The sequence below is a fragment of the Thalassophryne amazonica genome, chromosome 2 (assembly GCF_902500255.1).
Source record: "Thalassophryne amazonica chromosome 2, fThaAma1.1, whole genome shotgun sequence".
NCBI classification, from domain to species: domain Eukaryota; kingdom Metazoa; phylum Chordata; class Actinopteri; order Batrachoidiformes; family Batrachoididae; genus Thalassophryne; species Thalassophryne amazonica.
The window spans coordinates 67,810,901-67,823,704 of record NC_047104.1 but is presented as its reverse complement, the minus strand read 5'-3'; the positions used below and the strand labels follow the sequence as shown (position 1 = coordinate 67,823,704).

The following is a 12,804-nucleotide window of genomic DNA, read 5'->3' as shown; positions in this document are numbered from 1 at the left end:
AACATTTTACTTGTCGAAATTATTATTATTTTAAGCAATATTAGTAGTTGTAGTAAAAAACGGCTTCAAAACTGGACCTTTAATCTAGGGCTGTTGTGGGGGGGGGGCACCTCCCTCCCCCACGCCCCCATTCCATCTGGATTCGCCCCTGCTTTGGCGTTTGAGCACAAAGAATGGATAACATTTATTTATGCAGAAAACAGGACCAGATTTACAGGTAAGAAAGTTTTATTGCGTTTTCACATCATGTGGTCCTCAGAAAGAAAGTTTAGGTGCATTTGAGTGGAAAATAGTGTTAGTTGTTGACGCGTCGCCGAGGATCAGCTGTTTTTAACGAGACGATACGGAGCAGCTCAGCTCAGAATTCTAAATAAAGGAGGAAAAAAGTATAAAAATGCTTCGTAAAGCTCAGTGCAGGTGTGCTGATCACCGCCCTTTAAGAGGTGAGGACGAGTCGAGCAGCTGCAAAAAACCGCGGATGAAAAGCTCACACCTCGCTTAAAGTGGGACGTTCAGTCGAACCCCGACCTCCTGCCCACGGACCAAGTTTAATGCTGCTATCGACCCACAATGAAAAATAATAGTAACGCACAGTGACATGGAGAAGTAACTTTAATCTGATTACTGACTTGGAAAGATTAACGCGTTAGATTACTCGTTACTAAAAGAAGTGGTCCGATTAGAGTAACGCGTTACTAAGTAATTTTGTCTCTAATAGTTAAAATTTTATTAGCAAAGAAAGTCATGAAGTCATTACTAGTTAAAGGAATACTCGGCTCAATAGAGCTCTGACTCTTTGTCAGCCTGGCTACAGTGCTGAAAAGAAACCTGGGGTTCTTATTTTCTTCAATTAGTGATGAGTAGTAAGATGTCCTAGCTTTACAGAGAGCTTTTTTATAGAGCAACAGACTCTTTTTCCAGGCTAAGTGGAGATCTTCTAAATTAGTGAGATGCCATTTCCTCTCCAACTTACGGGTTATCTGCTTTAAGCTGCGAGTTTGTGAGTTATACCACAGAGTCAGGCACTTCTGATTCTATTCTAGAATTAACAGGAAGCCAATGAAGAGAGGCCAATATGAGTGAGATATGCTCTCTCCTTCTAGTCCCTGTCAGTACTCTAGCTGCAGCATTTTGAATTAACTGAAGGCTTTTCAGGGAACCTTTAGGACAACCTGATAATAATGAATTACAGTAGTCCAGCCTAGAGGAAATAAATGCATGAATTACTTTTTCAGCATCACTCTGAGACAAGACCTTTCTAATTTTAGAGATATTGCGCAAATGCAAAAAAGCAGTCCTACATATTTGTTTAATATGCCCATTGAATGACATATCCTGATCAAAAATGACTCCAAGATTTCTCACAGTATTACTAGAGGTCAGGGTAATACCATCCAGAGTAAGGATCTGGTTAGACACCATGTTTCTAAGATTTGTGGGGCCAAGTACAATAACTTCAGTTTTATCTGAGTTTAAAAGCAGGAAATTAGAGGTCATCCATGTCTTTATGTCTGTAAGACAATCCTGCAGTTTAGCTAATTGGTGTGTGTCCTCTGGCTTCATGGATAGATAAAACTGGGTATCATCTGCATAACAATGAAAATTTCCCAACAACGTATTAAGTTTTAAGTGTTCTGTAACACTACAAGAAATATTTATTTAACTCTTTAAAAAAGTTCAGACAACTCAGAACTTTTTTAAAAACAATAAGTTAGATTTAAAAGTTTGAATGCTACATGTATATTGTTATTAAAATTCTTGAGTACCTACTCTGCTTAACTTTTGAGATGCACCAGGATCAAGTGCACACAGAGGGCCACGGCTGCTTGACTTTTGCTTAATACTGTAGATATTTTATATTTCAACTGTGGATTGTCTAATGTATTTGTTCATTTGCTTTGTGAGCTAATTCCTCTCTGTTAAATTTGCAACCATTAACATGGGACAGGCACATTAGTGGACTATAAAATCTACTATTAACTAATATCCAGAATGAATATACATTATATATATATATATATATATATTGCAACATATTCAGACATTGTTCACACCATAAGTATGTGAAATGATAAAATTAATGTTGTAAATACTTCTATTCATTTAAAATTCAGATCCCGTTGTACGTGATGACATGAACAACTACATCAGCCAGTACTACAGTGAAGCAAGTAGTGGTAAGTGACTATATTAGACCATTTATTCTACAATAGTCTTTGTCAAATAAATTAAAGCCACTCTGAGAACATAAAAATAAGTAGCTCAATAAACCCAAATTTTGAACCCTTCAGTGAAAGTATCAATTCAGATGTAACTTATTGACAGATCCAATGACAAATGTGAATTCCAATGTGGAAATCAATGACGGACATTACAGAAACGTGAATTGGAAATGATCCAGGATCATGTCTTTTAAATGCCCGTCTCTCCATCAAATTGTTGAGATCCATTCATGCGTTTTGTGATATCCCGCTAGCAAACAGCTGTAAAAATTTCCTCCTTGGCAAAAGTAATAAAGTAAAAACAGTTCTAACATAAAAATTGACCATCTGCTGTTTTGTAAGCTTTCATGCATTTTGTCCACCCATCAGATCAAATTTTTCAAATATGTTTGCTGAGTTGAGCTCCTAATCGATCAGGGTCTTTTTCTTTTTGTGCATCTTTATCACGTATGCGTGGGGTCAAAAGGTGCAAATCAATGCCTCAAGGCCCTGTCAAACCTTGGTGATATTGCCAGTGTATGCCAACGTATGAAAAATGCACCGAATACACTGGATACATCAGTTATTGTGGCGACCCCTAAAGGGAGCATCCAAAAAAAGAAGAAAGAGAATGCTGAAGAATCAACTGATGCCTGTAGTAAACACTGATGTGAGTGAATGAGGCACTGTGACTCTTTCACCTTTTAAAATAAGTTCATTTTCTTGGTGTGGCGTAAAGCGCCAGCATACTCTGGTTCAGGCTGTGAAATGCACAAAACACAGTGTCTTTAAAAACGTTATGTTTCTTCAGCCATGACAAGGAGTTAAAGTATTTTCAGATGTCATTTTCAAATATCAGGATGCTACCAAAAGACACCAACAATCCCAGAGCCACACTCTGGGATCAAACCAACTAACCCTTTGGTTAATGGATAACACACTGTACCAACTGAGCTAGTTCCACGGAGAGTGTATGCTAATGCATGTATGCACCCACACACGCACACGTTAATTGTGATTACTGTAATTTCCGTACTATAAACCCCTACTTTTTTCACATGCTTTGAACACTGTGGCTTAAACAATGATGCAGCTAATTTATGGATTGAAAATACTTTAATTCCTTGTCATGGTTGAAGAAAAGTCCCTCTCAGGCACTTTGCACCACAGTTACTCCATCAGATCAGTCAGCGGAGCCTTCTCCCCCCTACCCTTTCCCACTGGCTTTCTGTCTTTGTGCCACACGTTGAAAAAGTCAGTCTCATTAATATCTCAGCAATAACAGACACATGTTCTGAAAGGCATTATGGGAAAATTCAAGTGACCTGCTCTCATCACTTCCTGCTTCCCCCCCTCTGTCAGAATGCAGAGAACACTGCCATCTACTGGATGGGAGTGTAAATAGACCAACGTATTCAAAATGTCTCAATATTTAAGAGGATCACAGATCACAGGCATTGTAAAAACCAACACACATGCAGTGGTGGGCACAGCTAACCAAAAAGTTAGCTTTGATAACCATTAATCAGATAACTGAAAAGTTATCTTTTATGACAATAAACCAATAAACTGCTAAAAAATTTATCTTCATTACAGATAACTGATTACTATTAGTATTGATTTGGATGCAGCCATATTAGATTACACTGTCGGCTTCTGATAAACCAGTTTCACTTTAAGTGCCACAGGGGCTGCTGGGTAAATTCATGGATCACAAACACAAAGAACACATGAAAAATGAATAAATAAATAAATAAAATCCCAAACACTGTCATCAGCTTTTGAAAGCAGTAAAACACAGTATTAGAAGTCACAGTTTATGAAGAGATACCGTCATTTACGAGCTAAAAGCTGCCGCTTTTTTCACACACTTTGAACCCTGCGGTTTAAACAACCGAAATACATCCATTAATGCATTGATTGGCAGAGTAAAATACAGTAAATATAAATTCTTACCTGTTAGTTTCAGTGGGATTCATCTGAATAAATAGTCCTTTAAAAAAAAAAAAATCCAAAACAGTGTCTAAATGTGAAGAAGTCCCTCCCTCTGTACACACAGCCGTGCTGTGAGAGCTCCTCTCCCCCACCGAGTCTTGGTGATTAAATTACAGCCACAAACAAATAAAATAAAATAATGTTAAAATTAGTCAACCAGCCAATCACGTTTTGTGCTTAATGATGATGATGTCATCAGCAAGGCAGCCAGTCTGCTACAAACACACAACAGACGGGCTGAAATGTTTGATTTTAGGGTTTACAAACTTTTTTGACTGTTAAACTTTGCTCACTTTACTAGCAAAAAAAAACATGTTATCAGACTGAAAGTTATCGGAACTAAATTTATCAGAAGCTAATTGGTCCGATGATGGTTTTAAAACTTATCTGAAAAGCTAATCTGATAGCAAAAACATCGCGGATTAGCTGAATTCTGCCCACCACTGCCCACATGTTACAGTAACTTTACTTGGGGTGTCAAAATTGGCATGTTTTTTGTTTATTTGACAGTATATATCATTTTCAAGTACCACAATTCACCTCATTGAGATATCCCATGATCCCTTGTGCACAAGAGAGTTGCTGCAGTCAAAATAACACTGAGAAACTACATGACAACAATTGCAAATGAACATTATATGACCAAAATGTAACTTTTATGCCTTTCATAACCTTTTTAAGAGACTGTTGCATGAGTTTCTGACAATTTGCTCAAACAAATATTTCAAATATTCCGTGTCTGCTACTTTTAACCTGTGTGGAACTTCATAAACACAAACCGAATTTCAAACATTTTATATATATATTACTCTGGAACAAACAGTGCTGTAAAGGACAATAAGCAGGATGTTAAAGAGCAAATGTCAGTTTCCCCCAGACAGAATGACATGAACATGAAGCAGTCGCGGCTCACAGCGATTCCCGGGCCTCTGTAATTAACGGTGAAACAACCTGAGCTTCTCGCAGGTTTGCATAGAACAAACACAATAACGACGTCTATAAACCCAGATCATGTATTCCTGAGAGTTTTAGGCACAATATGCAAAGAGTTTTATGTTGGGATGACGTTAATGCTATTGTTCGTGTGCAGTGCAGTGGTTAAATTACAGCCTGATCAGATAGTCTCAATGCAAACTCTCTGATATTTTGCGACATTTTGCGGGACTTGAAACCTCACACACCTCACACACCTCACAGTTGGTGTATTTACACTCCCATTCAGTAGATGGCAGTGTTCTCTGCATTTTGACCAGGGGGGAGGTGGGAGGACATAATGAGAGCAGGCATTTGAATTTCGGCACATTTGTCTGTTTAACGTCAAACATTCAGAATTCGTGCATTACTTTAAAACTAAAACATATAGCTGACATTTCCACTTTGTAAAATCTACAGAGGTGACGTTAATTTCAATAACTTGTTTGGAATTAGCATGTTTAAAATTTTAACCTTAAGTCAAAACTGTCTTGCTGTGCATGACTCCTGTGACATGTCTGCAAGACTGTATGGCTGTGAAAATAAATGTTCTTTTTTCCCCTCTCCCCTTTTTTTTGTCTCTCTGGTCACCAGGTTTCTTTAGCTGAGAGAAGGCTGCTCTTAGACAGAAGCGCTGGCTCACTGTTGTTTGTGATTGCCTTTGAATTTATTCAAAAGTATCAGTAGCTGCCAGTGTACTGGAGTCAATACTAAAAGTTATTGGTTTAGCTTTTAGGTGTAACTTCCGCTAAAGTTTTTAGGGGTTTTTCAGTTTAGCTTTGTAAAAGTTAACTTTTCAGTTAGAGGATTAACTGTTATTGAAGCTAACTTTTTGGTTAGATGTGCCCACCACTGTCTAAAGTCATAATGTAGTCATTGAAAGAAATTTGGAGTAAAAAGACAGTGAGACTAGAATGAATATATTTGTCAAATTTCCTAAACTATAAACATGACTTGTCAATATGTAAAAGGAAGTAATAATATTATGAAAATGTTCTAGAAACATTTCTGATAACCATAACATAAATATAACATAATAAATATAACATTACCAAGACATTATGTATTAGCTAGGAACTGAGATTTATGACGTCCGCCAATTCGGATCCGGTTCACCTCCAAAATTCAGTGGAGTCTTCCATACCCTAATATCTATTTGTGGTGCAAATTGTCATGGCGCCGACAAGGGTGGCTGCCTATCCCGAGCTCTGGTAGTGTGGTTGTTTTTTTTTGCTTTTTATTGTGTTTTTGTCCAAAGTCTGTTCAAATTGAGTGTTTATTTTCTGAGTGTGGATATTACACTATCCTATGGATACCGGCTTTTACGCTACTGGTAAGGGCTGTAGTAAATTGGTATACACACGGGCGCGGTTGCTGGTATTACGGACGAGTGGATTTAACATTACAGACATTAACATCATACCCAGGGAGTTAAGGAAAACTAACCGCGGCTGCAGAGCAGGCAAGAAGGTTAAAGTCAGACGACTGGAGAAGCGATGGCGGTATAAACCCTCTGTTCCTTCGGTTGTGATGGGGAATGTTAACTCACTTGCCAACAAAATGGACGAACTAGCAGCCTTGGTGAGGAATGTCAGGACATATCGAGAGTGCAGCGTTCTGTGTTTCACGGAGACGTGGCTAAACAGTAACATCCCTGATGCTAACGTTGAGCTACCCGGCTTTTCCACAGTGAGATTGGATAGAAGTCCGGAGCTGAGTGGAAAACGTAAAGGTGGGGGGCTTGTACTTTTTATCAACATTAAGTGGTGTCACCCAGGTCACGTCACTGTGAAAGAAACAGTCTGCTGTCCGGATATAGAACTTTGAGCTGTCAGCCTCAGACCATACTACGTGCCTCAAAAGTACAGTCACGTGATCGCTGTATGTGTTTACATTCCACCGCGTGCACTTCCGGAGAAGGTGTGTGACGTCATTCACTCCACTGCTGCTAAGCTCCAGACTCAGCATCCTAATGCCTTCATTTTTATCTCTGGGGACTTCAATCATGTTACACTGAAGTCAACTCTCTCTGCATTCTATCAGTTTGTGAACTGCCCCACAAGGAAAAACCTGACAATTGACCTCATGTATGCCAATGTGAGGGAAGCTTATAAGGCTATTCCTCTGCCTCCACTGGGTAAATCAGATCATAATTTGGTTTTATTGCAGCCACAGTACATCCCGTGTGTGCGCCGACAGTCAACCGTCACACATTCATTCAGGGTGTGGTCCCCTGAGGCAGAGGATACTCTGAGGGACTGTTTTAAGTGCACAGATTGGAGGGTGCTGTATGAATCATATGGGGAGGATATTGAGGGGGTTACTCACTGCATAACTGACTATTTGAACTTCTGTATGGGCATTGTTGTCCCCGCCAGAACTGTACGCTGCTTTCCCAATAATAAACCTTGGATAACCAGTGATGTCAAGGACCTCCTGAACAAGAAGAAGAGGGCGTTCAAGGATGGTGACCGGACTAAGCTGAGGCGCGTACAGAGAGAGCTCAAGGTCAAGCTAAGTGAGGCAAAGGAAAAGTATAGCAGGAAGGTGGAGGAAAAGTTACGGAATAATAACATGAGGGAGGTCTGGAATGGGATGAGAACCATAACAGGCTGTAAAAAAACCAGCGGTGGAGGGGAATGTGGAGAGGGCAAATCAGCTGAATAATTTTTATAATCGTTTTGATGCAGCTGCCTGCTCTATTACCGCCCCCCAATCCCCTCTACTCGCTGGGGTTACTCATGCAGCACACCATGTACACCCTTCATTACTTACCTCCACTATCGATGCTCCTCCCTCTCGGGCACCTACCTCAATTAGTACCTCAATTAGTGTACCATTCAAACTGGTTAATAACCCCCATTCTAGTCACTGTGAGCCTCCTCCCCCTGTCTCATCAGACATGGTGACGCGTGAGCTCAGGAGACTCCAGCCCAGGAAGGCTGCTGGACCGGACAGAGTGTGCCCTAGGCTTCTGAAACTCTGTGCGGCTGAACTAGGTGAGCCTCTGCAACATGTCTTCAACCTCAGCTTACATCTTGAGAGAGTACCAACTTTGTGGAAGACATCATGCCTCATCCCAGTTCCAAAGAAGTTACATCCCAGTGAACTGAATGACTTTAGGCCTGTTGCTTTAACTTCTCACATCATGAAGACATTGGAGCGGCCACTACTGAGCCTCCTCAGACCTCAAGTCATCCATGCACTCGATCTGCTACAGTTCGCTTACCGGGAGAAAGTAGGAGTGGAAGATGCCATCATTTACCTACTGCATAGAGCTCATTCATACCTTGACAGTGGAAATGGTGCTGTAAGAATCATGTTTTTTGATTTCTCCAGTGCCTTTAACACCATTCAGCCCCCACTGTTGAGAGATAAGCTACTGCGGATGAGGGTAGACCCACACCTAGTCTCCTGGATAACAGACTATCTCACCATGAGACCACAGTTTGTGAGGCTGAAGGACTGTGTCTCTGGGACTGTGATCAGTAGTATAGGTGCCCCACAAGGAACTGTCCTCGCTCCTGTTCTGTTCACCCTTTATACATCAGATTTCAGTTACAACACCGAGCTATGCCACATGCAGAAGTTTTCTGATGATACAGCTATTGTGGCATGTATTAGGGATGGACAGGAAGAGGAGTGTAGGACTCTGGTGAAGGACTTTGGCGAGTGGTGCAGGGCAAACCACCTGCAATTGAACACTCTTAAGACCAAGGAGATGGTGGTGGATTATAGGAGGTCTAGATCCCTTTCACTCCCAGTCTCCATTGAGGGGGTTGATGTACAAGTTGTTCAGGCTTACAAATACCTGGGACTGTACTTGGACAATAAACTGGACTGGCAGCTAACACAAATGCACTCTACAAAAAAGGGCAGAGTCATCTTTATTTTCTGAGAAGGCTGGGGTCCTTTAACATCTGCAGTAAACTCCTCCTGATGTTTTATCAGTCTGTTATCGCCAGTGTTCTCTTCTATGCTGTGGTATGCTGGGGCTGCAGTACCAAGAGGAGGGACAATGGACGTATCGACAGACTGGTGAGAAAAACTGGTTCTGTGGTTGGACTCCTTAGCATTGGTGGCAGTCTACCACTGAACAGGCAGAAAAGCCTGTTCAGTGGTAGACTGCGCTCTCTGTCTTGTTCAACAGACAGGCTGAGGAAATCTTTTGTTCCCCGGGCCATTCAGCTTTTTAACTTTTCCCTGAAGCGCCGGGGAAATATGGATTAATATGGATTATGGGGTTTGAGGTCTTGACTTTTTAATATTTATTTATTTATTTATTTATTTATTGGTATTTTTAATGCATTGGATAGTGTTTTTAAGATTCATAGGACATAAGATTTGTAGTATGGTCACATTGACCCACTTTTTGCACTGATCCCCCTATTGATGCATTTGCACTTACAGTGACTGAACGTGGAATGTACCCTCATCATGAATATCCACTCTGGTTGTTTTTTGTCCTTGTGTGTGTTGAATGTACTGTATAAGTATAAGGATGTGTTTTAAGCTACGGGGTGTTTAAATTTCCTTTTGGATCATTAAAGTATCTAGCTGTCTATCTATCTAAATTTGTTGAGAATCCATTAAGTAGTTTTGACATAATCCTTCAAAGCCTATATAAAGTGAAACCTTGATCCAGAATCTGAATCCGGACCAACTCCAAAATTCAGTGCCCTAATATCTATCTGTGGTGCAAATTTGATGAGAATCCATGAAGTAGGTTTGACGTAATCTTTCAGAGCCTGTATAAAGTGAACTCTTGATTGAGAATCCAGATCCGGATCCGGATTGCCTCCAAAATGTAATGGAATCTTCCTTGGTCTAATATCTATCTGTGGAGAAACTTTCGGCAAAATCTGCGCAACAGTTTTGGCTTAATCCTGCTAACAGACAGACAAATCTATATATATAAAAGGCAATGTACATATGTATTAGAAATATGGAGATTAATTGATACAAATCGGTACATAGAGTCAGACGTGTGCAATGCGAGTGCATCGATTCATTCAGTGTGCATCGAACCATTTGACGGGTTGAATTACTTTTACTGAAAAAGCTGACTGCCCAAATGCAGATCATTAAACTGTATGGTACAAGCTTATATAGATGATATTCTTGAGGCTCTTATACAATGTATAATATACAAGACATCTCAAAGTAAAAAAGTGTAGAGGAGGGACCAAATTATTTATGTATTTTATAAACCAGGCATAAAATTGAAAAATAATCTAAAATTCTCAATGGATACCTACCAGTGATAAAGGGTTATGTGATTTGTGTTCCTTTTGTTTTTATATTTTTAAAACAATTAGAATTTTTACAATTTGTTTGTATAGGGATTCAAGTGGTTTTATGGCAGTTTGACGGACCTGCCAATACAGCAAGATAAGTTTTGGGGGAAGATATCACATATCATAGCATCCTTGAATGTCTTGGAAGCATCCAGAGTAAGGCAGTTTCTAAACTGTCTGAAGTTTGAAGTTGTATTTTATGTTTTTTTAAACCATTTTCTTCAACTATTTCTTAAGATTCTAATTTGGATCCAATATCATGCCATGTCTGTGACTATCTTGCTTCTTTCGTCCTTGATTAAAAAATACTAACATTAAAAGGTTGTGTCATTCATTGCTTTTGGAGCAAAAAAAACAAAAAAAAAAACAAGAAAAAAAGCCATACCTTTTGTTGTATTAATATTCAGAACTCAGACAGGAATGATCACGCCACTTTCCATTGATCCTTTCCATTCTACTTGTTCATTGCCAACTCAGTTATTTTTTGCGTGTTTATTGTAGTTCTATATCATAACACTGTTGAGGAACATCATAAATATAAAGGTTGAATAATAAGGGTCCTAATACTGACCCATGTGGAACACCTATAGTACACACTTATGTAACTAGATTACTTAGCAGTACAGTCTACATACAGAAAGCTAGTCATTTCTGGGAAGCTTTCATTACTGGTCTATGATGACCTCCAGAATGCTACTAAACACAAAATGCTACAGATACAAATTCAAGTGAATAGCTCGGATATTTCTGTGCCTGTGACTAGCAAAAGTTACATTATTGTGGATTTTCCTTTTGCATGTGTTTTGCATCAAGGTTAAATTTTAATTTCAAATTTGAAATATTCTTTCCAGATGTGGGGGCATCTGGCTGTGGTGCTCAAGTCATCACCACTGCAGCCATTGACATTCATCTCCCTACAAATCTGAAATCCATCCAGTCAAACCCCGTACTTGCTGTGGACTGTGTTAGCAGCGATGCCTCCATCAGTGTTCTGCAGTCCAGCGACAGTGTTACAGCTCGCCCTCACAGTCTGAGCAGCCGCACTACAGGTTCATCCACCACAGACTGCTGCAGCAGCACAGTGCAGGACTTAAGTCTGAGCTCCCATTGTTGTTGCCCACCTTCCAACTCAGGCAGGGGCCCATGCAGGGACCCCAGCATAGTGGTGCAAGAGCTCATCTCCTCCTTGTCTGAGGACTCCTGCCTCAGCCAAAAGGGCCTGGGAGTGAACAACCTTAACTTTCCCAGCCCCACTGGCTCAGAAAAGAGCAGCTCTGATCTGGAGACCAGAATTAACATCTTCAACCACAGGAACCAAGAGGAGCGGCAGGGTCGGAGTCAGGAATGTGTACTGTTGCAGACCAAGCCCCTGATACACCTGCAGGGTAACACCGCTGAGCCCTCCTTAGAGGAGAAGTACCACCTTCTGGGTCCTTCTGACACGCCACTGGGACACATGCCTGATACATAAACCATACTGACACAGAACTAGAGAACAAGTGTTCATTATTTTTCTTAATGCCACAGGTCCTGGCTTGTGTTTTCTTCTGTGGCAGGCCAAATTTTTCAAAGGAGCCACCATGTATGTCTTAAGTACAAATAAAACTCTGCCGTTGTGTAAATCCGAGTTTAGCCAATATTGAGCAAGCTTAAAGACGTGTTCTGAAGAAACGTATGGGTGGGGGGGAAAAAAAAGGAGCAAAAACAGTTTCCCAAACTGTAAAACCACTATGTTCCTCTATGACGGATATGTGAAGTCTGAAATGCCATCGTATAGCACAACAAAGACAGTAAGAACCCAATAACAGGGAGTCTGATGTGTTCTAGAACACAACCTTCATCAGGAATTCCCACTTTGAATCGGTCCAAAATGTACTGAAGTTAACATGAATTAAAACCAGCAAGTGACCGTTCAAGCCTATAACAGAACAAACACTTAAATACTCAACAGTCATAGAACAACTCGCTGTTCGTGGAATTTAAAGGAGAGTATTTTTTACTGCGCTTTTCTCAGTCATTTATTTCTATCTGTTTGTTAAGTGTGATGTAACGTATCATGTGATTTTCAACTTCCAGATCCAAACAAAAAAGGTGCACTGTCATTAACATTGAGAACTGCACTGAGACACTCTGATGAGGCTGCACTTAAAACCACTGCACACGGACAACAGCATTAACATTGCAATGTAACACTCTTTGTATATTGTGCCTAAAACTCTCCTGGATATATTAACTGGGTTTTAGACGTTATTACGTTTGTTTTATATAAAAATGCCAGAACCTCAGGTCGTTTCTCCGTTATTTTCAATGGGAGTTGCTGTGAGCTGCGATTGTTTCCT

At 40.2% G+C, this 12,804-nt stretch overlaps 1 protein-coding gene across 2 annotated transcripts in view; it reads left to right on the top strand.

The window, feature by feature from the left end:
* Positions 1-12,114, top strand: part of LOC117525332 (transmembrane protein 266-like) — a 300,763-nt gene extending 288,649 nt beyond the window's left edge. Inside the window, exons 10-11 of one of the 2 annotated variants that reach the window (XM_034187174.1) lie at positions 2,115-2,177; positions 11,317-12,114. In XM_034187174.1, the coding sequence (XP_034043065.1) occupies positions 2,115-2,177; positions 11,317-11,936 (683 nt within the window). In that variant the 3' untranslated portion in view covers positions 11,937-12,114. The remainder of the gene's footprint in view (positions 1-2,114; positions 2,178-11,316) is intronic. The other variant, XM_034187181.1, reaches the window with a different exon arrangement.
* The last annotated feature ends 690 nt before the right edge of the window (positions 12,115-12,804 follow it).